At 48.8% G+C, this 26686-nt stretch overlaps 1 protein-coding gene across 2 annotated transcripts in view; it reads left to right on the top strand.

Annotated features, from left to right (window-relative positions):
• The window catches only part of CSMD2 (CUB and Sushi multiple domains 2), a 683354-nt gene extending 658520 nt beyond the window's left edge, over nt 1-24834 (top strand). The window contains exons 59-71 of one of the 2 annotated variants that reach the window (XM_027967572.3): nt 265-444; nt 817-990; nt 3815-3988; nt 4307-4380; nt 7462-7573; nt 8129-8308; nt 9214-9276; nt 10547-10708; nt 12495-12607; nt 16103-16190; nt 17564-17702; nt 17824-18039; nt 22427-24834. In XM_027967572.3, coding sequence (XP_027823373.2) covers nt 265-444; nt 817-990; nt 3815-3988; nt 4307-4380; nt 7462-7573; nt 8129-8308; nt 9214-9276; nt 10547-10708; nt 12495-12607; nt 16103-16190; nt 17564-17702; nt 17824-17983 — 1619 coding nt within the window. In that variant the 3' untranslated portion in view covers nt 17984-18039; nt 22427-24834. Of the gene's footprint in view, nt 1-264; nt 445-816; nt 991-3814; nt 3989-4306; nt 4381-7461; nt 7574-8128; nt 8309-9210; nt 9277-10546; nt 10709-12494; nt 12608-16102; nt 16191-17563; nt 17703-17823; nt 18040-22426 lie in introns of both variants that reach the window. The other variant, XM_060416549.1, reaches the window with a different exon arrangement.
• The last annotated feature ends 1852 nt before the right edge of the window (nt 24835-26686 follow it).

Below are 26686 nucleotides of genomic sequence, written 5' to 3'. Positions count from 1 at the left end.
AGATGGGTTTCCCAGCCCCAGTTGCTGGGGTGTGTGAGGATGGTGCCGCAAGGACGGGGGTGTAGGACAGCCCTTTCAGGGAGACTTGGCTGCGAGGAGTTAGAATGAACGGCACCCCAACTGGGAACCTGGGAGGAGACGCGACATCCCTTCTCTAACAGTTTTCCTTCCCAAACATGTGGGGAGTGATCGGGATGGTGTTGGGATGCTAAGGAGGAAGGAGTCTGTGCTGGGAGTGAACAAGGCTCTGTCTCCACGTCCTAGTCATAAACTGCGGCGACCCTGGGGTTCCAGCCAACGGCCTCCGGCTGGGCAGTGACTTCAGGTACAACAGAACTGTCACCTACCAGTGCGTCCCTGGCTACATGATGGAGTCGCACAGGGTGTCTGTGCTGAGCTGCACCAAGGACCGGACGTGGAACGGCACCAAGCCGGTCTGCAAAGGTGTGTCTGGGAGCTACAGATGTGTGGACGCAGGGCTGGAGCGGGTACAAAAGCTTTGAACACCTGGAAGGGAGGGGGTGATGAAGCAGAGCCCTAACGTCTTATCTGGGGGTGTGCGAGGTGGGAGTGGTCCCTGAACATCTGCAGGGAGGCAGTGGGAAGGTCCTGGGCCTTGAACCTGGAGGACAGGGTGGTGCAGGGAAGAGCGCGTGGTTGGAAGGTGCAACGAGACTGAGCTCCCAAGGGAAGAGGGGTGGCTCCTGATTGCTCTCACTTAGCCCAGGCTCCCGGAAGGCCAGTTGCCTCAGTGCCGACGGCAGCCCTGGTTCCCCAGGGCAGCCCCAGCACTCGGCCTACCTTGGTCTCCCCCAGCTATCATGTGCAAGCCGCCTCAGCTCATCCCCAACGGGAAGGTGGTGGGATCCGACTTCATGTGGGGCTCAAGCGTGACGTACGCCTGCTTGGAGGGGTACCAGCTCTCCCTGCCTGCGGTGCTCACCTGCCAGGGGAACGGGTCCTGGACTGGAGAGCTGCCTCAGTGTTTCCGTAAGTCACTCACAGGGGGCCTCCGGGGCACCCATTTGCTTGCTCCTCTCCTTCCTCGCTCAGAACTCTGCTGCTGGAAGGCCTAGAATGAGGCTCCCCTCTCCAAATCAGGGAGCTTTGCCAAAGATCACTATTAAGAAAGGAAGGGATCTTAAAGGAAGAATGTGAGAGTATCTTCATTGAGCCCTGGCTCCGGTCACTGGGTGGCGTCACAGTGGAGGGAAATTAAACCAGATACGGGAGATGCTTCCTAACTGGAAAAGCTGTTAACTGGATGGGATAGAACCCAAAGATGGAGTCAGAGGTGGGCAGGTGGGGCAGTGCTAGAGACATGCCTGACTTTAAGGATGAGACCCTGCCCTGGGACACTTGTGATTTTCCAGCGAGAGGATCGTTTCTTATCTACCTGCCCCGATTATGTCTTGAAGAGCCCCAAGTCCTTTCCAGGGCTCGTTTCTTACCACATCCCCTAGAGAAGGAGATTCCAGGTCACTTATTCATGTCTTACCCCATAATCGGGCTCTGGAAGGTTTTCTCTGTGCCCATGCTTTGGACAAATGGTAGGACCTGTTTTTTCTTTCTGCTTGGCATTTATCTAATGCTGCAGAAAACTGTCGACATAACTCACGACACTGTTTGGGGGCCTCTGAAACTTTACTTCAATTTGGGAAATTTAAGCAGAGATGAAGGCCAGTAAAAGTTGACCCAGGACAGGCAGCATGAGTTTTATGGTTAAGCCTTTTGGCCTTGACATCCCTTCCAGGAAACATGAGGAGGATGGCAAGTCTCCGGGTTCAGTCTGGACACCTTGCATTTTCTTGGGAAATAGCTAAATTGCTTTTAAACAATGAATCATGGTTATCATTTCTAAAAATGTCCTATATCTGAAAATACAAAGAAGAATGAAAGAATCATCTGAACCCTCACTTCCCAAAGATAACCAGTTAGGCTTGTCATTACACTTCCACACAATCACTAAGCATTTTTGCATGTATAGCAGTATATACGCAATTTTCTGTAAATGGTATTGAATCATGCTGTTCACAACTAATGTTCATTGACAGGCCATCAGCTCCTTGCTCTGTCAATATGTACTAATCTATACATCATCCTTTTTAATGGCTTTAAAAAATTCCTCTATTATAGACGCCACGCCATTTTAATCTTCACCTACCAGTGATAAATTTGGATCTCTCCGGTTTAACCATGTTACAAACAGTTCTGCAATAAACAGCTTCAAAAGGAGCATCTCTTTACCCTTGTGGTAAAGTCCTGGGAGTGAGGATGCTGGGCCATGCAGCACACTGTTCTTCTTGATACATGTTGCCAAAGTGTCTTCTAGAAAAAGTGTTCCTATTTACACTCCCACCTGCAGTTGATGAGACTATTTCTTGACTCACACCCTCATAAACAATTGATTTGGCCGATATTATTTACCAACCTGAGAAGTTTTAAAAGATGTCTAAGATTTTAAGATATCTAAGATTTTAATTCGGAGAAGGCAATGGCACCCCACTCCAGTACTCTTGCCTGGAAAATCCCATGGACGGAGGAGCCTGGTAGGCTGCAGTCCATGGGGTCGCTAAGCGTCGGACACGACTGAGTGACTTCACTTTTACTTTTCACTTTCATGCATTGGAGAAGAAAATGGCAACCCACTCCAGTGTTCTTGCCTGGAGAATCCCAGGGACAAGGGAGCCTGGTAGGCTGCCGTCTATGGGATCACCCAGAGTCTGACACGACTGAAGTGACTTAGCAGCAGCAGCAAGATTTTAACTGGCATCACATTGCTTCTTAGCAGAACTGGGCTGCCCTCTCTTTGTCATCCAAGAGTTGCTGCTTCCTGAATGTGGGGACTTTTGATCAGCTCAGCCTTTCATGGACTTCTGATTGGTCCATCCAGGCTCTCCAGATTCCAGGACCAGGCTTCCATTTGATTTTTGCATCTGATTTCCAACCTCTTAACTCTGTGTACACACACACACAAACACACGCACACACACATACACACACACAAGCATAGCACAAAGAATGTTCCTCAGGCTTGAAGTGATGTCTTAGGGAACTCTGACTTCCATAGTCAGTTTTTTAAGATCCTCTCTGCTGATCCAAATGAAATGGACACTCTTAGACCCTGCTTACTGTAGGGTAAGTGCACAGTCTTTGGAAGGACATTGGGCAGTACAGGTCAAAAGCTGCAAACACACTCAAACCTTTAAAGATACTAAGTTCACTCCTAGAGAATTCTCCTAAGGAAATAATACAAGTTAAACAAAAGCCACATGAAACTTTATAATAATAGATAATGCCTAAGAAGAGGGTTGTGATCAGCTGTAATCATTTTGTACAGCATCTCACTGCAGATTTGTGTAGCCGGTAAGTGATAAAAATGACATAAACACGGGACATGTTGACAGAATAGCAAGAGAACAAAGCAAAGTCAACAGCACCTGGACACGGGTTTGCAGGCACACACGTGTTTCCACACAGCTGGACAAACGCTGGAAGGGAAGGAGCACAAAAATGCAAAGCCTGTGGGTAGTCGGGTGAGTTTATTTTCACTCGATGGTCTGAACTTCCTGTAATGTTACTCCTTTAGGTGGATATGATGACTAAGAAGCATTTGAATCTGGAGAGGAGAGGAAGCCACAGAGCGGCACTGAGGCAGGTGCAGCGCTCACGCAGGGCTTCTCCACAGCCAGAGTTCAAGGGGAGCCAGGAGGAGAGCAGTGCAAAGACCAGTGACTGGGTGGCGGTGAAGGGGGGCGAGCAGACTGAGCTCTAGACAGCGACTTGGACCTGCCTCTCTCCCTCTTCTCCCCAGCTGTGTTCTGTGGAGATCCTGGCGTCCCAGCCCGAGGCAGGAGAGAGGACCGAGGATTCTCCTACAGGTCATCTGTCTCCTTCTCCTGCCAGCCCCCTCTGGTGCTGGTGGGCTCTCCACGGAGGTTCTGCCAGTCAGATGGGACATGGAGTGGTACTCAGCCCAGCTGCATAGGTGAGAGGTGACCGGGAGCAGGGTGGCCCTGCTGGTGGACATCCTTCTTTAGGGCCCAAGATGGTGAATTTTCTTCCCTGTCTCATCTGCAAAACGGATCAAGTGCTCCTCTGAGCTCCTTAAAACAAGATGTGAAGTAGCCAGCGTTCAAATGCTGCCGGGAATCATAGCCAGCTAGGGGGTGACTCGAGGGAGAGTCCAAAAGGCCGGGTCATCGGGACATGCCTCCATCCCCTTTCTCATGCCTGCTTCTCAGGGTGTGCAGGGACCACCAAAGTTTCTGTGACCGTGGTCTGTTTCTTTGTTTTCGCAATCCAGACCCCACACTGACCACGTGTGTGGACCCCGGCATGCCGCAGTTCGGGATACAGAACAGCTCCCAAGGCTACCAGGTAATGAGGTCCACCAAGCTCAGGTCTCTGTGCCTGCTGTCCCTTCCGGTCACTGTCAGTCTCAGAGGACCCAGGGGCCTTCCTCAGGACAGCACTGGGCGTGGACGAGACATGGGAACCTGAAGAGAGAAGCAGCCTGTCTCTTTAAGCCATGTAGCATGGCAGCCCCTCTCCCCCAACCCACCCACAGAAATGGGCAGGTGTTTCCACCAATCAGAGGAGCTGGTGTGGAAGAGCAGGATTCACATGTAGCTCCACAGACACTGCTCAGTAGCCCTGTGTGATGGGGACAGGGTGTTTACAGGAATACAGAAATGAGTGAGACAGGTAAACCTCCAGTCCCCAGGGAAGCCATACCCTAATGGGGCCCAGACTCGGTGCTCAGAGCAAGCAGGTGCCACACGGGAGGCTGGCCCATCCCAGCCAGATACAGGCTCCAGGGACACATCTCAGAGGGAGCTTCAAAAGGAAAGGATTTGGACCTGGATGGGCCCCTCTGAGCAGAAGGAAGCAGGAAAGGAGGGGGTATGTTCAAGGCAGGACAATGAGCCGGAGACCCCGATGTGCCCAGGGGAATATCAGGGACCACACCGGAAATGGCAGGTCAGGATCTAGCCAAGCAATGACATTTATTCACAAAGACCACGTTTGACAAATATTTACTGCTGTAAACTATTCTAGGCACTAGGAATACAGTGAGAACAAAACAAGCCAAGTGCCTCTAAGGGCTAGTGATGATAAATAAGCAAGATCATTTCTGCAACCAGCAAGCACTGCACGCGGCTCAGTACACAGGGGTGTGGCGGGGAAGTGGGGGTGCTGTTTTAGGAAGTATAGTGAGGGGAGAGGTTTCCTGAGCTTGGACTGTGGTGCCCTTGTGAGAAGGGCGGGCGTACCTGGCAGAGTCGGCCCCAGGGCAGGTTGCGGGACTAGAAAGCAGGCCCGCCAGCAGGTCCAGAGGATAACAAGAGAGGAGAAGGATGTGAAGCCCAAGTGCTAGCCTGGGTTTGAAAACCTCCTTCACTTCACTTGGCACTGCCCGATGAAGCCAAATATTCACGCATCCCGTGACCCAGAGGCCCCAGTCATAGGAACCAACCCTGGAGACACTCTCACACATGTTACCAGGAAATGAGGAAAACCATGGCGTGGCCACAGCGTGGTTCATCCCTCAGCAGTGAGAAGGAAGGAACCATATCACACAACACAGATGAATCTCAGAAACAGTGCTGAATGTCAAAGGATACTATTTCAAGGAATACTGAAACCAAGAAAAACTTACTCTCTTTAGATATATATGTTCACATGTGTGATAGTGGGCTTCCCAGATGGCGCTAGTGGTAAAGAACCCACCTGCCAATGCAGGAGAGGCAAGAGACACGGGTTCGATCCCTGGGTTGGAAAGATCCCCTGGAGGAAGATATGGCAACCCACTTCAGTCTTCTTGCCGGGAGAATCCCATGGAGAGAGGAGCCTGGTGGGCTGCGGTCCATGGGGTCGCAAAGTGTTGGACACGACTGAAGAGACTTAGCATGCACAGATGCACATATCTGATAGAATTACTTTCTAACGATGCAAGGAAATGAAAAACACAAAATTGAAGAGACTGGTTATCACTGAGGGAGGCGAGCAACACGACAGAGAAGGAACACCTAGATAGTTACAACCTTACTGATGCTGTTCCAGCCCATAAGTTGAGTAGTGGGCTCCACTTAAAGTGTCCATTTTATTGTGATGATTCAGGTCTATATATTTGCCATATATTCTTCTTACACACCAAATATCACCTAATAAATTTTAAAAAGAGAGGGGCGTGAACTGGGTCAGGTCAGGCCTTGAAACCATGATAAGCATTTGGATTTTATTCTCCATGTCATGGGAAACCATCTAAAAGGGACTTAACGTGACCCATCATTTGAACTATCATTCAGGACCCTGAGGTATTAGGGGTTAGGAATGGAAGAACTTAGAAAAGACAGTACTTCCGCATCTCGAGAGAATGATGAGAGTGGGACTGAGCTGAGCGGGGGCAGCAACAGTGGACGCAGAGTGGACGTAGTGGACCTACAGAGATTCAAAGGGATCAGGTGGAGATTCAAAGGGATCAGGTGGAGATTCAAAGGGATCAGGAGGTAGAGACAAGAAGACTTAGTGATGGATTGGATGGAGGGGTTGAAGGAAAGGGAGGAAGCAACAATGACCTGAGGGTTTTTATTTGCCCAGCTGGGTGTAGAGAGGTGCCATTTGTTGAATAAAGTGATGAAATACAAAAGTGGGCATGGAGACAGGCCATGGAAGTTAAGTTTCACCTTGAGTTTGATTTGCTCCCAGGCATCATAGAGACATGTGAGGGTTTTGAGCTGGAAAGCAATGTGATCCAAGATGCACTTTAGGTAGCTGAGCTGGCAGCATTCTGCCCCGTGAACTGGAAATGGAGAGATGGAGCTGGTAGTTGCAGGGAATATCAAGTCAGACAGTGAGGGGCTAGTGGAGGGTGAGGGTGGAGCAGGGGGAGAGATGACAGGGAGGGTGACAATTCTGCTCATGGGATATTTACAAAGCACAGCTCTAGACTCTACAGGGAACATGTCCTGAAAAGAATTGATACGTTCATGGAGGGAAGAGACATGCCCAGTAATATTCTACTTCCCAGAGTTCCTCACATGTTAGAAAACGCTTCCAAACCCACCCCCATGTTTGTGCGTCCCAACATTCCACTGTAGTTGTGGCGGGGCCGTTCATCCCAAGTCTGCACCAGAGGGGCTGAAATGTAGAGAGTTTCGTGCAGCCAGTGGATGCCAGAGCTCACAGCCAGGGTCTTCTGATTCTGAGTCAGGTACTCGGTCCATTGTAGCGGACTGAGTTATATCCCGCAAGAGCGTTGACCTGGCCCAGGGAGTTGGGGGAAGCCTTGAGGAAGAGGCATAATGTAAGCTGCCTCAAGGGATAAGTAAGATGTGATCAGGCGGAGAAGCAGAAGGGTGGGTAGCAGTAGGGTGGTGGGGAAGTGAGCAGTCGAGGGATGGGTGTGAAGCATCGCTGGATGGAAGGTGATCCTGGGAACCTCCATCCCGGCCACAGGTTGGAAGCACCGTACTCTTCCGTTGTCAGAAAGGTTACCTGCTCCAGGGCTCCACCTCCAGGACGTGTCTCCCCAACCTGACCTGGAGCGGAACGCCACCTGACTGTGTCCGTGAGTGCTCCCAGATTACTCCTCTCAGCAGCTCATAACCTCCCCGACCTGGGCCTCCAGGATGTGCTTGAATGCTCTGAGTGACAGGGAGCTCACAACTTCTTGGGACTCTAGTGATCTCTTTGTAGTCCTTACCCCTTGGGGCCCCCACCCCCAGAAGATATTTCTGCACAAAAGCCTTTCTGGTATTCAGAGGCAATTCCTATGCCTTAGCAAAGAAAAAGAAAGAACTTTCCCATGGCTGCAGATACCAACAGTGACAAGGCCCACCCTCAGGATGGAAAATTTCAGGCTTTTGACTCTAATTACTCCCTCTCCCTCAGGAAAAGTGCCTGGGTTCCCTCAGGGTCAACTTAGTCATTATCCACATGACCTCCATCTTGACCACTTGCATAGACATCAAGGCTGGGGTGGGGTATGGGAGGGGATGCTGGCCATGAAGGGGGCCATAACGGAAAGGATGGGGCTGTTCCACTGAGAAACAGGGGCACGGGGGAGAGGCCTCCTGGAGACCCCAATCTCCCCCTACCCAGCAGTGTCTTCCCTCTCATCTAGCCCACCACTGCAAGCAGCCGGAGACACCAAGCCATGCCAACGTTGGGGCGCTGGACCTGCCCTCCATGGGCTATACGCTCATCTATTCCTGCCAGGAAGGCTTCTCCCTCAAGGGTGGCTCCGAGCACCGAACCTGCAAAGCAGATGGCAGCTGGACAGGCAAACCACCCATCTGCCTGGGTGCGTGTGCCCCCTCGGTGAACCTCTCCAGGGTGGGAGGCCAAAGGGGACAACTGAGCTTGAGTGAGAGGGCCAAAGAAAAAAAAGAAGTGTTATTTCCAGAGGCTGGAAAATCTGCTTCTGATTTTCTGAGGTGTTGAGTCTAGGAGATGAAACCAGAGCAATCTAAAGAGCTCATAGTGAAGCCATCCCAAGTTTTATCTTTCTGCCTGAGCTTGAACACTCCCCCCAGGTGTTAGGTATAGCTTCCCTTGTAGCTCAGTCGGTAACAAATCTGCCAGCAGTGCAGGAGATCTGGGTTCGATCCCTGGGTCTGGAAGATCCCCTGGAGAAGGAAATGGCAACCCACTCCAGTATCCTTGCCTGGAAAATCTCATGGACAGAAGAGCCTGATGGGCCGCGGTCCATGGGGTTGCAAAGAGTCGGGCACAACTGGGCAACTAACACTTACTTACTTACTTAAGGATTATACTTAATCATCAGACAGAGAAAAACTTTGTATTCCACTAAACTGGAATAATGCATTATGCATATATGCATATCATAACCTTGATAAAACAGCACCCACTCACCTATCCCTCAGGGTCACCAAGAAGTCCCAGACCTCCCTCCTCCTGTTCTTCATTCATGTGGAATCTCGTTCCCCAACCAAGGATCAAACCCAGGCCTCCTACATTGGAAGCATGGGCTCTTACCAATGGATACCAGGGAAATCCCTAACTCTTCGTATCATTCTGAGAGGGGTCCCTAGCATCATCAAAGTAGTCCACCACCTGGTCTGAGAGGATAAGTCCAAGATTTCAAAGACCCCATTGACCTAATGTTGGTGAGGTGGCCTTTATTTTTTCTAATAGAGCAGAGACTAGAGGCTGAACCTGTCTCCTTCCCTTCTCTTTCCCCAGCAGAGGTCCGGCCCAGTGGGAGACCCATCAACACTGCCCGGGAGCCTCCACTCACCCAAGCTTCTGGTATGTCTAGAGCTTTGGCTCAAGAAACTGGTGTTGCTTCCTTCATCTAGTTACCCAGGAACAGGCACATGAGTTTCTGAGTACTCAGTGGAAAGGCATGGAAGCAGTCTACAGAGCCCAACAGAGTTCCCCGTCTACCTCCTGACCCCAGGCGGACCTCAGGAGGAGGTCAGCTTGCAGGAAACAGAAAACGCATCCAGAAGAAAGACCAAAGCCTTCTAGAAACATGTCCAGAGCTTCAAGCTCTGGAGCCACAGACTGCCCCAACCCCTCCTGGCACAGGTCCAGGCAGTGTGTGGCCATACAGACACAGGTCCTGCTGAGGGAACTTGTTGGAAAGGGTTATGTTTTTAAGACAGGTATTGTGTCTTTCCAAGTGTGATGTCCAGAATGGGCTCAGAACTACAGGTGTGGCCTAATGCAAAATTATTCTAGACTTATCATATACTTTTTTGGGGCCATTTTCTTTTATTTACCATGTTAGTGTGTGTGTTATACAAAAAGATTAGATTTGGCATCAAGCTCAATTCAAGTTCCGTTTTGGTCACTGACCAGCTATGTCCTTGGACAAATAACCTTCACCTCTTGAGCTTCAGTTGACCTTTCATTAAAATAGGATTCATGATACTCTCCTTAGAAAATTACTATAAGGATAAGTAGCAGTTTTAGTAGCTGTCATTCATTTTATGCATTTATGTTTTAACAGTCATTTAACCCCTGATGAGGTAAGTGGGATGGCCCCCATTTACAGAGCTACAGGTGTGGCCTGCACAGGTGAGGAAGTGGAGGCTCTTACACGTGGTCAAACAACCGATAAGGGAGAGGCCAGGGTGAGAGTCCATATCTGCCTGACTGCCTTTGTCCATGTTCCTATCTACAGCTTAATACTAACGCTGGTTTTCTCTCCTCTCTTTTTCCCTTTCTCCATCTTTTCAACCCCTTCCCTCTTGTTTTTTCTCCCTCTCTCTTCTAGTTCATTCACTCCCTCCTTCTCTCTCTCCCTTCCTCTCTTTCTCTCTCTCAAACACACACTTCGATTTTTTCCTTTTTCTCCATCCACTTCCTCTCTGCCTCTCTTTCCCTCCACCCATCCACTCTGAGACACACAGCATCACAAGGAGATCCGAGCACTCCAGCCCCGCCCCACCCCGGCATGTTAGACGCTGGGGAAGACAGTCTAAGGGCGTGAACTGGGGTCAGTCATCAGGGGGCCTCAGTTCTGCCAGCACATGTGAAAGTCCCTCTCACGTCTATTTCTTAACTCCTGTAGTTCCTGGGGATGTTTTTGCCAAGAATTCCCTATGGAAAGGGGCCTATGAGTACCAGGGGAAGAAGCAGCCAGCCATGCTCAGGGTGACTGGTTTCCAGGCCATCAACAGCAAGGTCAACGCCACCATGATTGACCACAGCGGCGTGGAGCTGCACTTGTCTGGTAAGGTGCAGGCCACCTGCGGGAAACCTGCCAGATGATGAGGGTGATGGGCACACGCTCAAACGTCACTTCCTCACGCTGTCCTGCAAGGCTCAGATTGGTCTGTTAGGCAGGAAAGAGGAAATGTCCACTCATCTTTGTTTACATGGTAAAAGCACCACCGACTACAGGGAAATGGTTAGATGGCAAACATTAGTAAGTTGAAAGTAGGAAAAAAAAAAACAAACAACTCTTACAAATGAAGAAAGATAGACAGATATCCCTAAAAACCGAACCTAAAATAGAGGCAGATAACTCCCAGAAGCCAAAGTACAGTTAATAAACAAATGGAAAAATATTTTTAGCAATAATCAAAAGAAGTGGAAAATGTCACTTTCCGCTTATTCCACTTTGTTTAAGCCATAAATGTTGGTGCTAGTCCAGTGAAGGTAGTACTGGTCCAAGTATGAAATAGTGTAGTTGAACAAAATAATTTGGCAGTTTGTATCAAGAGCCATGAAAATGAGTGGACCCATCAATTACAGTGCTAAGAATTTTTATCAGAAGAAATAGTTATAGAGGGAATCAAACATTTGTGAAAAAAGAATGGGCTAATTGTATAACATAACACCTGGGAATAGAAAATTGTCTCAAAAGAAATGGATATATTAATTATAGTATGTCTGCTGGATAAAATATTATGCCAATTTGGGAGAAAGTACACCCACTATAATGCATTTAAAATTTGACTCCAGTTTTTAAAGGGAAAAAAATATATTCGTAAGAAAGAAAATTGAAAGTAATTACACCTATGTAGTTAACAGTGGTTATTTCTCAGAAATGAGACCAGGAATGAATTTTCTTTCTTAATGCCTCTCTGCATTGGCCAAAATGTCCCCAATTTTCAAATTCTATACAATCAGAAAAACTAAATGTCTTGGAAAGCAAAAGTTTATTGAATAGATGGGCAGATCAATAGAAGCATGAGTACATGTGGATACACAGCCCAGCATGCGTCACACTCATTCATGCGTGCACACGCAAACACAACTAGTGTTCACATTCACTCAGTTGCTCTAAAATGGAGTCCTAAACACATCTGCACGCTCTGGTACACGTGCCCTCATGTATCCCCTGCACCCACTGAATTATAAGCACACCATGTGTTAACTGACCCTTACCATATACAAAACCCTATTCCCTTTACTCTCAAGCACGCATGTCTAAACAGGAACACAACCACAGACCAGTAATCCAGTTGTTTATCAGCACACATATGCACATTCTTGCATATCCTCACATTTCAGCCTACACAAACTCACAGGCCGCACTGCACTGACCTAACTCCAGTTATACATGGATGTTTATAGCAATACCTACACACGAAATCCTGCTCGGGGGCGTCCCGTGGTAAAGAATCCACCTGCCAACACCGGAACACAGCTTTGATCCCTGCTCCACGAGGATCTCAAACGCCGCAGAGCAGTGAAGCCCACGTGCCACAACTGTTAAGCCTGTGCTCTCGAGCCTGGGAACCACAGCTCCTGAAGCCTGTGCACCAAGAATGCTCTGCTGCAAGAGAAGCCGCTGCAGTGAGAGGCCCATGCACGGCAACTAGAGAGTGGCCCCCACTCACAGCAGCTGGAGGAAAGCCCCAAAGGCAGCGGAAACCCAACACAGCCAAAAGCAAATAAATAAATTTTTAAAAAAAATCCTGCTCAGACACTCACACCCACATACCCACAAACTTGCGTTTTGAAAATTTACCGGATCTTTCAAGTGTACCCTCTGAACTTTCTCTTCCCAGGAATTTATAAGAAAGAAGATTTCCATCTCTTCCTTCAAGTTTACCAGATTACAGGGCCTGTGGAGATCTTTGTGAATAAGTTCAAAGATGATCACTGGGCTTTAGATGGACATGTAAGTTCAACAAAACCTCTCTCAGGCCTTGACTTCCCTGCCTCCTTGCCCTATAACTGATTCCCATGTCCCTGGCCGGAAGGAGGGGGACAAAGTGGGTGGAAACTCTTAGGATCAACATGGCGACTTGGGAGGAGGGCTTCTATGGGGCCAGGACTGGGACCAAGGGTGTCCCCGTCTGCTAGTGAAGTGAAAAGACAAAAAGGGCCAGGAGGCTGAGTCTAGAGGTTGGTGTATCTGAGTGAGATAGATTCTTAAGTGTGAGCAGAAAACAGAATTATAACCCACAAGGACCCACTGTCCAGCACAGGGAACTCTGCTCCATGCTCTGTGGCAGCCTGGATGGGAAGGAAGCTTGGGGGAGAATGGATACATGTATATGTATGGCTGAGTCCCTTTGCTGTCCACCTGAAACAATCATAACATTGTTAATCGGCTATGCCCCAATACAAAGTAAGAAGTTTAAAAAAAAAAAAAAAACTGGCTAAAGATGAAAAAGGAAAAGAACAGAAGAAATGGGAGGTTGGCAGCTCAAGAGTAAAGTCAAGCAGGTTGAAGGTCACGAGGTGGTGGTGGGAGCTGGGAGAAGGTGGTGAGTCCCAGGCACACACTGAATATCTTCGCACACTTAAGGATCTAAACACCCTTGAGGGTGGTTCAGCACAGCTTGAGTCACCAGGACCTGGGGAAAGGAGGTGGCTCCTCAAATCCCCTTGTGGGAAAGACTTGTTCCTTGCACAGGCCTTCTTCAGGTGGAATCCAGGTCTGTGGGGATATTTCTCTGCCCAGACCTTTCAGTTTCACAGGCAGGGGTGTGGAGCAGTCACCCGTCACTCTGTCAGCTTCCCTGTCTTGGGTTACTGAGCTAGAAGGGGAGGGGCGGGAAGGAGGAGGAGGTCCTGAGGCCAGAGAAACAGAGAGCTGAGTCAGGGGGCACCCTCACGGCCAAGACCAGCTGGTAGAGGGCTGAGGGTTGAGTGACTTTGCTGATAAACACTAAAAGAGAAGCGAGTGGCTTCTCCTGGAGCTGCCACATGGGGTTAGTTCCTGGGGATTCTTGAGAGTATTCTGTGGATGCCCTTGGGTATCCTTGTCCTGGCTGGCTTTAATAGTAGAAGTCCAGCTGCTGTGCCAAGACAAGAGACTCCCCCATTCTGAGAGGAGGGCAGCCAGAGGCGAGAGAACAGGGGTCAAACTTGGGAGCTGGAGTGCAGGCCAGGGAATAGGTGTTAGGGGTGCTCTGGAGGGCCGGGAACCTCCAGAGCCACTGCCTGGGATGACAGCCAACCATTGGACCCACTTCTGTGTCACCCAGGCTGTATCTGGGGGGACGGGAGGGGAGGTCAGCCTGGAGCGCAGTGGACAGAGGGCTGCACCTGGGGATGGAGCAGGAGTCAGAAGGGATGCCAGTAGGACAAACATCCTCAGAGTTTGCATGTCTGTGTCTGGGACACAAGCCTCACAGAAGCCAAGTGCAGAGGGAGCCAGAAGCAGTTATGTCCCCAGCTACCCGCCTCCAAAATTAATAGCGTATTGGAACAGGGATGAACTCCCCAAAGTATGTTCAGTCTGCAAAGTAAGTTTTCATCATGGTTTGGTTTGTTCCACAATGTTCTAAAACTCATTTTTTTTTTCACAATAAAATAGTTAACACATATCTAGAGCCTATTAAGTGTTCCAAGCATTTTGTCTATATTTAGTTCAGTTCAGTTCAGTCGCTCAGTCGTGTCCGACTCTTTGTGACCCCATGAATTGCAGCACGCCCGGCCTCCCTGTCCATCACCATCTCCCGGAGTTCACTCAGACTCACGTCCATCGAGTCAGTGATGCCATCCAACCATCTCATCGTCTGTCGTCCCCTTCTCCTCCTGGCCCTAATCCCTCCCAGCATCAGAGTCTTTTCCAATGAGTCAACTCTTCGCATGAGGTGGCCAATGTACTGGAGCTTCAGCTTTAACATCATTCCCTCCAAAGAAATCCCAGGGCTGATCTCCTTCAGAATGGACTGGTTGGATCTCCTTGCAGTCCAAGGCACTCTCAAGAGTCTTCTCCAACACCACAGTTCAAAAGCATCAATTCTCACCTCCATACATGACTACTGGAAAACCATAGCCTTGACTAGATGGACCTTAGTCGGTAAAGTAATGTCTCTGCTTTTGAATATGCTATCTAGGTTGGTCATAACTTTTCTTCCAAGGAATAAGCATCTTTTAATTTCATGGCTGCAATCACCATCTGCAGTGATTTTGGAGCCTCCAAAAATAAAGTCTGACACTGTTTCCGCTGTTTCCCCATCTATTTCCTATGAAGTGATGGGATCAGATGCCATGATCTTTGTTTTCTGAATGTTGAGCTTTAAGCCAACTTTTTCACTCTCCTCTTTCACTTTCATCAAGAGGCTTTTTAGCTCCTCTTCACTTTCTGCCATAAGGATGGTGTCATCTGCATATCTGAGGTTATTGATATTTCTCCCAGCAGTCTTGATTCCAGCTTGTTCTTCATCCAGCCCAGCATTTCTCATGATGTACTCTGCATAGAAGTTAAATAAGCAGGGTGACAAGATACAGCCTTGACATACTCCTTTTCCTATTTGGAACCAGTCTGTTGTTCCATGTTCAGTTCTAGCTGTTGCTTCCTGACCTGCATACAGGTTTCTCAAGAGGCAGGTCGGGTGGTCTGGTATTCCCATCTCTTTCAGAACTTTCCACAGTTGATTGTGATCCACACAGTCAAAGGCTTTGGCATAGTCAATAAAGCAGAAATAGATGTTTTTCTGGAATTCTCTTGCTTTTTTGATGATCCAGCAGATGTTGGCAATTTGATCTCTGGTTCCTCTGCCTTTTCTAAAACCAGCTTGAACATCTGGAAGTTCATGGTTCACATATTGCTGAAGCCTGGCTTGGAGAATTTTGAGCATTACTTTACTAGCGTGTGAGATGAGTGCAATTGTGCAGTAGTTTGAGCATTCTTTGGCATTGCCTTTCTTTGGGATTGGAATGAAAACTGACCTTTTCCAGTCCTGTGGCCACTGCTGAGTTTCCCAAATTTGCTGGCAGATTGGGTGCAGCACTTTCCCAGCTTTATCTACACTGACTCATATCAATCTCGCAGCAACCCTATGACATAGGGACTGTTATTGTTCCCTTTTTAAAATGAGAAACTGAGGCACCAACAGATTCAGCGACTGGACCAGGAGAAGCAAAAATATCTCCCTCCCTCCTACAAGCAGTCGGAGCCCTGCCCGCTCCCCAGCGCCTCTCCCTCGCCTGGGTGTGGGCAGAGAGCCGATGTCCGCGGGGGTGACAAGGGGCGGGTGTCGCCAGCCAGCGTGTTTGGCAGCAGGCACCTGTGGGCATAGCTCCGGCCTGGCTGGCAAGACCTCTGGCTCCTTCTGGCACACCTCCAGGGTTTGTGTAGGTGGAATGTGAGGAGCCACATGAATGTGCGTATGTGTGTTAATAAACCAGATTACCCTCTCTGTGCCCACCCTCACAGGTCTCCTCAGAGTCCTCTGGAGGCACCTTCGTCTACCAAGGCTCTGTCAAGGGCCAAGGCTTCGGGCAGTTCGGCTTTCAAAGACTTGGTAACTAGCACATGTCCCTGGAGTGTGAGCTCGAGCGTGTGGTGGGGAAATGTGTGTGTTGGCGTGGACGGCAGGGCATGGGTGAAGTTTAACAGTCTGGGGGGGTTGGTTCTTAGCCTCTCTAGGGTCAGGGATATCTTTGAGATTTTGATAAAAGCTGTGACATACCTCTTCGGAAACAAGCACAGTACATGATACAGGCAACCACGGCCAAACCGTTTCCTGCTCAGCCCTGGAGTTGAGAGCCCCCAGCTTCAGGGACACTGGGCCTCAGATGTGCCCCTCCTCAACACTACCTGGCCAGCCCTGAAGCATTGCTGAGCCCACCCCGAGCATTATGACCACGTGGTGCTCACAGGGGCATCTCAGCCCTGGAAGGGTGGTTTCCCTGTCCCCGTTTTACAGATGAGAATATTGAGCGTCAAGGAGGCATCCTTCCCTACTTCCTCCCCAGCATCTTTACCCTGCACCACACGTCATCAGTGTCAAGCATCCTCACCCCTGAGATTGGCCTGGACCCAGAGCCTCGAATGGGGAGAGGGGTCCTGGCTTCTGGGAAGCAGTGCAGGAGGAGACAGGAGGCAGCCCCCAGTGCTTGAGGGTCAGCTCTGTGCCCCCGCAGAATGCTGACACTCCAGTCTCCCGGGACCCCCATCTGCCGAGGCAGTGCAGTGTTTTCAGCTCTGATCTTCAGAGAGCTCCTCCTGGTCTTCAGCGGAAAGCTGCTTCCCTGCGGCTCCCACTCCACCCCACGCCTCCCCTGGAGCTGCTCTCAGCTCTGCCCTCTTAGCTCTCGCCCTTCTATACAGCGCCTTGTGAAGACTTGAGGGTAGTCCCTTCATATGCTGGAGTGACCCAGGAGACCGAGTTCTCGTTCTGACTGCACCACTGATGAAGCCGGAGAGACCCTGCCCCTCTCCGAGGGAGCCTCAGCCCCCTCATTCGGTGGGGCACTCTCACAGTGGTCTTCCTAGGCCTCCCAGTCAGAGCGGGGGAGCGGGGAGGAGGGGGAGGCCCTGAGCACCTCCTCCCCCGTCTCCCACTCTCCAGAGCGGGCCCACCTTCATCTGCCTTGTAGTGTGGCTTCCTCGGAAGGTTTCACATGATAAAAGGCTTCTAGGGCCAAAAGAAGCTTGAAAACTTCCAAGGGGCTGCGCTCTTTTAAGGCTCTGGGGCACAGTTTCAGATTCTCCAGCAGACTGGCTTCCGCAGGCCTGACCAGCACATGCGGACTGACCACCCTTCTCCAGGGGATGGCCCAGTTTGGGGGGGAGGCAGCCGGTGGGCCCTGGGCAGCACCCCGAGCCGCACCCCGCTTCCCAGCAGCGGCCACCGTGTCTGTGACCTGAGGTTTCTGCTCTGGGACTTTGCAGACCTCAGGCTGCTGGAGTCAGACCCGGAGTCCATCGGCCGCCACTTCGCTTCCAACAGCAGCTCAGTGGCAGCCGCCATCCTGGTGCCTTTCATCGCCCTCATCATTGCCGGCTTCGTGCTTTATCTCTACAAGCACAGGTATGGGGTAGGGACGAGAGGGCCCCACAGCGGGTGCGCCACCCCACCCCAGAGCCTCCCTCTCCCCCTTAGAGCCCTGAGTCTCTCTTGACAGCTTGTTCATGCTCTACCTCACTCCCAGGAGAAGACCCAAAGTTCCGTTCAATGGCTACGCTGGCCATGAGAACACGAACGTTCGGGCCACGTTTGAGAACCCGATGTACGACCGCAACATCCAGCCCACAGACATCATGGCCACTGAGGCGGAGTTCACAGTCAGCACGGTGTGTACAGCGGTATAGCCCCCAGGCCTGGCTGCCATCGCCGCCGCCACCGAGAGCCCCGCCTCCGGCAGCCGGTGAGCCCCGCCCCCCGGTAGACGTGTCCAGCATGAGGGGGATGGAGTGCCCGCTACTGCCCTGTGCCAGCCACTGAGGCTGGCACCTCCCTACGCCTGGGACAGGGACCCTTGTCACCCCCTTTACAGATGGGAAAACTGAGGCACAGAGAAAGGAATTAACTTGGCCAAGATCACATAGCTAGCAAGAAGTAGGATGGCAGGATCAGAATTCAGTCCCAGGCAGGGGGCTCTAAGACTGTGCTCTTAGTCACTGGGCTCAGCAAAATACCCAAGTAAGTGTATTAGTCAGAACTCTCCAGAGAGAGAGAGAGACATATATAGATACAATATATGCATATGTATGTCCATATATATATAAAGTCTCAAGATGTGTGTGTGTGTGTGTGTGTGTGTGTATATATATATATATATATATATATAGTGTTTATATTGTATACATAGATACAGATAAAGAAGGAAAAATTTATTTTCAGGAATTGACTTACAGGATTGTGGGGCCAGCAAGTCTCAAGTCCACATGGCAGGTCGGCAGGCTGGAAATTGCATCAGGGGTTGAAGTTGTGATCTTGAGAAAGGCAGTCTAGAGGCAGAATTCCATCTTCTCAAAGGAGACCACAGTCTTTTCTCTTAAGGCCTTCAACTAATTGGTGAGGTCCACCTAGATTATGGAGGGTAATCTGTTTTATTCCAAGTCTACTGATTGAAATGTTAACCATATCTAAAAAAAATTCCTTCAGTGCAACAGCTAGACTGGTGTTTGACCAAGCAGCTGGGCCCCAGAGCCTAGGCAGGTTGGCATAGATAATTAACCATCACCTAGAACATCATAGACAGATCAACACCATACCTGGCATTAAGCAAGACAGATGGGCCCCCGTTACATAGACAGAGGGGAAGACACACACGGAGGCTCCTAAGGGTCCACTGGACACTGTTTCACACACACACACACACACACACACACACACGGACGCCTAACCAGGAGGAGCTGATGAATCTGGAAGGCGTCCTCTTTCCCCGCTGTGTCCCTTCTCACTGATATCCCTTCCTCTGGGGGCTGAGAACCTGCAGGAAGGGCCCCCACGAGGTGTGCTATGTCGTCTTCTGCAGACATTGCTTTCTGGGCGAGGCAGGGCCCTCTCTCAGGTGCCTCCGCAACCTTAGCACACCCAGCTCTGGAGAGAAGAGTCCCAGGGCTCCAGAGAGGTGGGGTTCCAACAGGGCACGGGAGTCATCAACCAGAGCCTCGCCCGGGGACAGCTCTCCCTTCCAGGCCCCCGTCTGTGTCAGCATTTGCGATGGGCCATCCCTGGAGGGGGCAGGCGCTGTGGGCAAGGGTGAAACGTGTAGGCTGACAGGAATGGCAGGACTGGAAATGCCAAGGGAGCTAGACTAGTGAGAGGGATTGTAAAGTGTCCACCCAGCCCTGACTGCCTCCCCCCTGATGTGTGTCGCTTCCTTTCGTCCTCACACCAACTTCCTGAGGATTTTCACCACTTCAGCCAGAGTCCCAGCCCACACACACAGTCAGGGCTGCTGCCCTCAAACCTCCCTGCCTTAAGCTCTCTGCCAGGTTCCCTTGACCCTCCCTGCCCCTCTCTGGGTCCACTTTTTTCCTGTAGATCATTTCTGTTGCTTAAGCCTAAGCTTAAAAGTGTAGGTATTAATATAACTTATACATAAAAAATAAAAATTATTTTCAGAATATATAAGTGAAGTGAAAGTCATTCAGTCCTGTCTAACTCTTTGCAAACTTATGGACTATACAGTCCATGGAATTCTCCAGGCCAGAATACTGGAGTGGGTAGCTATTCCCTTCTCCAGGGGACCTTTCCAACCCAGGGACTGAACCCAGGTCTCCCACATTGCAGGTGGATTCTTTACCAGCTGAGCTTCCAGGGAAGCCCAAGCGCACTGGAGTGAGTAGTCTAGCCCTTCTCCAGTAGATCATCCCAACCCAGGAATTGAACCGGGGTCTCCTGCATTGCAGGCAAATTCTTTACCAGCTGAGCTACCAGGGAATCCTCAGACTATATAAAGGCAACTATTAATACAAATAATTAATTTATTGAGTTTTTCTGTACCAAAACACATATGTAAAGAAGGAAGATAAATTCTTCCAGTGAGATCATTTTAAAACATCCAAATTAGTCCTGAGTTTTCACCTTTCTGCTCCATCTTTACTTTTTCCTGCCTTTTCCCCCACTCATACAAATGTAAAGAAGAAAAAAGCAAAATCCCCTCTGATGACATAAATCAGGCCTTACAGATGTCAACTCAAAGAAAATGCACAACGTGAGAGTTGTGGGTTAGTTTTATTGGGGGCAAAATGAGGGCTGCAGCCTGGCAGAAAGCACCTCAGATAGCTCTGAGGAACTGCTCCAAAGAGGTGGTGGGGGAAGGACAGTATTCATGTGATCTTGGTGAAGCGGGGATACAAGCCATCAAGCACACATCTTTCCAGAATGTTTCTACTAGTCTCAGGAAGCTTCTGCTAGTCGCAAGGAGCAAATGTCACCATGAAGGCCTTCAGTACTTCTCTAGATATGAGGAGATACAAGGATCGGGCTCATAACATCAGCTTCTGAAAATAGCTATCTGAAGACCTGTCCTGCCAGCTTTCCTCGAGCACAGAGGGCCTCATGTCCGCTCTGCACCCTGAGCTCTTTTCTGGGAGAGCTGAAAATCAGCAGCTGCAGCAGCGTGTGGTCTCATCCTTGCAGAGGGAGACGGCAAGTCCCCATGGCGAGCGCCAGTGTGTAGCTGACTCAGGTGATCCGTAGGGACTCTGAACCTTGAGTTGCAGAATTATTAAACAGAAAAGAAAAGAAACAAGAATATCCCAGCAACTATATAAAAAAAAGTGTTTACAATGAAAAACAAAAAGAAAGGTTATATTCACTGGTAGGGTTGTTGCAATTTGGGCAGGACAGTTTATGCTGATTTTTCCAACATTCTAATTAATATCATCCCCTTCTGCTCTTGAAAGTGTCCTAACTTAGGTGGTAAATTATATGCTTTCCCTCTTCACTGGGGACTAAAAAGACTATTGGCTTACCTCACTGAGGTTGCAAACTACATGGAAGCCCAGATTCCAAATATCTGTAACATATATTTCACCAAGCACATGAGAAATGATAGTCGGCTTCATTTCTGACCCCTTGACAAAATCCGTGAGACAGAAATACAAGTGTCCCAAGAAAAAACGTTGATGCCTTAGAATAACGGAGAGAGAGAAAGGAACAAGGATGTCCGGTGACCTGTACACACCCTTGCCCTCACCTTCTGCTTCACAGCTGGCGCTCTGCTGCGTCCCAGGTGCCCACGTGCATGAGGTTTCGCCTCTGGGTCCTCTGGGGTTGGTGGCTCCAAGCCTAGGCAGCCCTCACGCTGCCCCTCGCTGGCGTCCAGGGCCTCAGGCCACAGCTTCCCCCAAGGTCCCTTCACTCCCTCCTGGCCTACCCAGAGCTGGAGCAGAGAAGGTGCTGCTTGGCTCAGGGAGGCGATTTGCCAAAAACCACTCTGAATAGGCACAGGTACACATACCCATCACCTGAGTGACAAAGTGATAAATTCAAATGATGCCCAACAAGAATGGCTGCAATTAAATAAACCCCACACAGGGAAGTCATCGAGGTCCATAGGTTCAGCAAGTAAGAACAAGAGGGCAGGGCCATGCTATCACTTTCAGGGACCCCTTCTTCTGCTTAAAAAAACATATTAAAAATGATACTTTACTATTATAAAGATGAATATAATCCAGGCTGAATTTATTATTGAGTGAGTGAAGTTGCTCAGTCGTGTCCAACTCTTTGCAATCCCATGGACTGTAGCCTACCAGGCTCCTCCATCCATGGAATTTTCCAGGCAAGAGTACTGGAGTGGGTTGCCATTCCCTTCTCCACGGGATCTTCCCAACTCAGGAATCGAACCCAGGTCTCCCGCATTGCAGGTAGACACTTTACCATCTGAACCACCAGGGAAGCCCATAAATTTATTATTACATGGCCATTATTATTATATTTACTTTTTTCCTTCTGATTTTGAAAGAAGTTAAAAACATCTTTCTGGGCCCCTAAAAGAGTAGCAGCTCCATAGGCACAGGGCATCCTGTGGCTGACAGGTAAGTCGGCCCTGCCTGGGGAAAATGTGACATTAGGAAGATACACATTTTTCTGTGTACATTTCCTGCCTGTATCCCCACCCTCAGTTCAGGAAGATTAAAAATCTTCAAAGGTAAAGATCAAGGCAACTAATTGTTTTCCTTCTTTCCCCTTTATTCCTTCTCTGCTTTGCCTCTCTCCTCCCACCTTTTTTCTGCTCCCATGCCCCACCCACTGCCCCTCTTGTTTTGCAAACTCTGGTGCCACGTGTTTGCACCCAGTTCTCCAGGGGACAGGAAGTAAGCTCCCCTGGCACAGTGCCCAGTGCCCATCTTCGTCTGTCTCTCCGCCCGTGTCTGCTACCACTGGGACTTGGGCCCTCGCCCTGTCGCCATCTGCCCCTGCCACCCTGGAGAGGACGCCCACTCTGCCCTGACTGGGGGCCCTAAAAGAAGAGGGGCTGCCGCCGGAGGAAGGAAGTTGTGGATTGAAAAGAGCAAAGGATGTTGCGGGTGTGCACGTGTGTGTAGGTCCTGAACGCACACTAACAGACACCTCTCCTTTATGTGAGTTCTATGGAAGAGACCACAGAAGCTTCAAAAAGTGAAATGCGTGTGAAAGATGCCCCTGCTCCCCCAACAAACGCAGAGAAGAGGAAAGACGATGCAGTGAAGATGTTAGCATCCTCTGGCGGTCGGTACCCAGAGACCAACTGCAGAAAGACAGCAAGGATTACCCCCAGGGCAGAAAACGATCTGAAGAAATCGTTTGGAAATCAGTTTCTTTTATTTTTTTTCCTAACATAATTTTATTGAGTTCTAAACCCAGTGAATTCAAAAGTCCTCCTAGGTCAAAGGCAACAGTGAAAAAGTAGGGCCTGTCACGGGGAGGTAAGAGCAGGAAGCCGGCCAGAAGCCCAAGGTCAAGTCTGGCTGGTAACTGACAAAGAGAAGAGAAACAAGCGTAGCCCAGACAGGGACAGCAAGTCTGCAGGCATCAGATTGGTGCTGGAAGGGACAGGAGAGCAAACCTAGCCCAGGGTTCAAAAATAATGGCTTCCAGGGACTGAGTTTTTCCTCTGCACCTGACACTTTATGCAGATCATTTCTAGACTGTATAGCAACCAGGGAGGGTAAGAAATAGTATTCTGGATGGATGAGAAGGCAGAAAGTGAAGAAATGTAAGCCACATGGTTAGTAAGTGTGGGTCTGGTTCCAAAGTCCACTACACCAGCTGCCAGAAACCCAGGTCTCCAAGGGGGTAAGAGTGGGTGAATCTCCAAGCGGAACTGTGGCCAGGGCTGGTGGGCCAGACAGGGGCCCCATGTGTCCTCTCTGGATTCCATCCTCTCCATCTTGGCAGCATCAGGGCAAGGATGGTACCGCAGGCTTCCTGGAGCTGCTGCTGGCCCCTCGGCTCCCTGCAGCCCCTCATCATAGCAGACAGAAGCCCTAGAAGCTCCTAAATCAAAAGAATGCAGTGAATGAGGCACATCCTCTCCAGCTCCTTGCAAGCAGGTTTGATTTACTTCGCGTTTCATTGTGCTTGGGTCATTGATGAATTCTATTTTAGTATTGCTGAGAAGCTAATGAGTTTGGAAATCAAACTGCGGCACTTAAGAGTCACTGTCTCTGTCCTCGGGAAGGACCCCATGGGCTCAAGCCCCTGTGCATGTGTGACCTGCTGGCCTCAGAAGTTCAGATCACAGACTGAACCCAGGAATGACAGAAACATACAGGAGGGACGCCTGGTGTGTAAGCAGATTCTGAGTCGGAACCCTGAGATCTGACTCACGTGTAAATGGACTGAAGTGACTACGACTGCCAATGGCAGGAGCCCAGATGCCTGCACCTGCTCTTGGATCACAGCATCCCTGGGCTTGGCCAGAGAGGTCCAGTTCAGACACACACCCCCATACGCTCATCTCTTTCTTTCTCTGGAAGCAAACGCAGGAAGCTCTTTGGCTGCTCCCTCCCCACTTCTTACACACCTGGGAAACCAACCAGTGGACTCCTCCTCCAGCCCTGCCTCCGCCCCTCCCCTTGTGAAGCCCCAGGAGATGCCCACGGAGCACATGCTGGTGGGGCGCCCAGCACTCTGCTCTGCATTCCCTGTTCCCACCTCTGGCATTTTCTCTCCACCTCCAGAGGCTTGGAAGCAACCAGGGCAGAATAGGCCCTTCGCCCGCCATTCACACCATGTACCCACCGCCATCCCATGAGGTTAAAAAAAAAAAAAAAAGTAAAACAAAAACAAACAAAAAAAATCTTTTGTACAGAGATATATTTTTATTATACAAAGTTTGTACAGTACCAAAAAAGAAAGAAAAAAAAAGGTGTAAATTTTTTTTCATTATTGTAGGTAAATGGTAGTGGAAGCCTTTTTTGTAAATGTAATAAAAATGTATAAATATGGTTTTCAGAAAACATCAAGTGCTGTAAATATGTAATCTACACACCTTCTTGGCTTGTCTGCAGTATATACATTTAATTTATCTGTCTCTGTATATGAGGCTTCCCCCTGGGGTCCTGCATTATGGTACTTTCCTGAATTTGAAAGCAATTTTAAATTTTTTGAATTCAAATAAAATATAAATTTTTGCATTTGTTTTCTTATATTTTTTTATGGACTTTTTCATGGCTTAGGGGCAAGTGTTTGGGAAGGAGAGGAAAGACATATGTGAAACTAAAAGCCAAGAGGGAAAAATATGGAAATCTCTTTCTTAAATGACATTGTGTTGCCTCTGGTATATGTTGGGAACACCCAGAAGAAGTGAGAGTGGAGGCACCATATGCAAAAATTAAATCAGAATGGATCAAATACCTAAATGTAAAACCTAAAACTATATGATATTTACAAGAAAACATGGGAAAGCTTTGTGACATTGGACTTGGCAATGATTTATTGGATCTGACACCAAAAACACAGGCAACAAATAGTAAGGCAGTTCCCTGGTGGCCTAGTGATTAGGATACCAGGTTTTCACTGTTTTGGTCCAGGTTCAATCCCTGGTCTAGGAACTGAGGTCCCACAAGCTGCAGAGTATGGCAAAAAAAAAAAAAAAAAAAAACCACCACAGGCAACAAACTAAAATAGATGAATTGGACTTCATAAAAATTTAAAACTTCTGAACATCAGACAAACAGAATATAAAGGCAATTTATGGAGCAGGAGAAAGTATTCACAAATCATATATCTGATAAGGGATTAATATCCAGAATATATAAAGAGTTACAACTCAACAACAAAAACAAATAACCTGATTTGAAAGTGGGCAAATGACTGGACTGGGGCTTCCCTGGTGGCTCAGGTGGTAAAGAATCTGCCTGCAATACAGGAGACCTGGGTACAATCCCTGGTTCAGGCAGATCTCCTAGAGAATAGAATGGCAACCCACTCCAGTATTCTTGCCTGGAGAATTTCATGAATAGAGGATCCCAGCGGGCTACCGTCCATGGGGTCACAAAGAGTTGGACACAACTGAATGACTAACACACAAATGACCTGACAGACATTTTTCCAAAGAAGATGTAAAATGGCCAATATGCAGAGGAAAAGATGTTCAGCATCACTAATCGTTAGGGAAATGCAAATCAGAACCACAGTGAGAGCCACCTCACATCCATTAGCATAACTACTATCAAAAGAAAAAAGAGAAAATACGTGTTGGTAAGAATCTAGAGAAATTGGGATCCTTGTGCACTGTTGATGAGACATAAAACGGTGCAGCCCCTATGGAAAACAGTGTGGAACTTCCTCAAAAAATTAAAAATAAAACTACCATATCATCCAGAAATTCCATTTCTACATGTCCAAAGAAAATGAAATCACTGTCTCAAAAAGATACCTTTACTCCCATGAGTTTCAGTATTATTCACAATAGCCAAGGTATGAAAATAAGAGCCCACTGATGGATCGATGGATGAATGGATAAAGAAAATGTGTATGTGTGTGTATATTTAAATATATACATATATATATCTCCTCACACCTCAAGGAGATGTGAGGAGATGGTGAGTTGTAGTAACTCTCTATATATTCTGGATATTAATCCCTTATCAGATATATGATTTGCAAATACTTTCTCCTGCTCCATAAACTGCCTTTATATATATTTATATGTGTGTGTACGTAAGCAGTGACATAAATAATAATGTTTTTAATTATAGTGATGCCCAGGTCAGCTCAGGACAGGATCCTGGGGACAAAGAAGCTGCTCCCCTTCAGGGATGGGGCTTGGTCTGGACTGAGGAGGTGAGGGTCTAAGGACCACAGTCTAAATGGCAGGTGGCTTAGGCAGCAGGAATCTATAGCAGAGAAAGGCCAAATCAGGAGGGTCATCCAGGAGCAAAAGCCACCCAAAGAGACATGAGGAAGGAAAGTAAAGGCTAGTAAAAACTAGCATTCTCCTCTACATGCATACAGTAAGTCCCCCACATATGGAACCTTCATGTTTTGAACTTCGAAAGATACAAACATGTCCCTGTATGCCAGCAGCTGTACTGTATTGTAAGATTTAAGATGTTTGCTTTATTTTTGTG

The sequence above is a fragment of the Ovis aries genome, chromosome 1 (assembly GCF_016772045.2).
Source record: "Ovis aries strain OAR_USU_Benz2616 breed Rambouillet chromosome 1, ARS-UI_Ramb_v3.0, whole genome shotgun sequence".
Lineage (NCBI taxonomy): Eukaryota > Metazoa > Chordata > Mammalia > Artiodactyla > Bovidae > Ovis > Ovis aries.
Note: the sequence above shows the minus strand (reverse complement) of the source record. Positions and strands in the feature narration are given on the sequence as shown.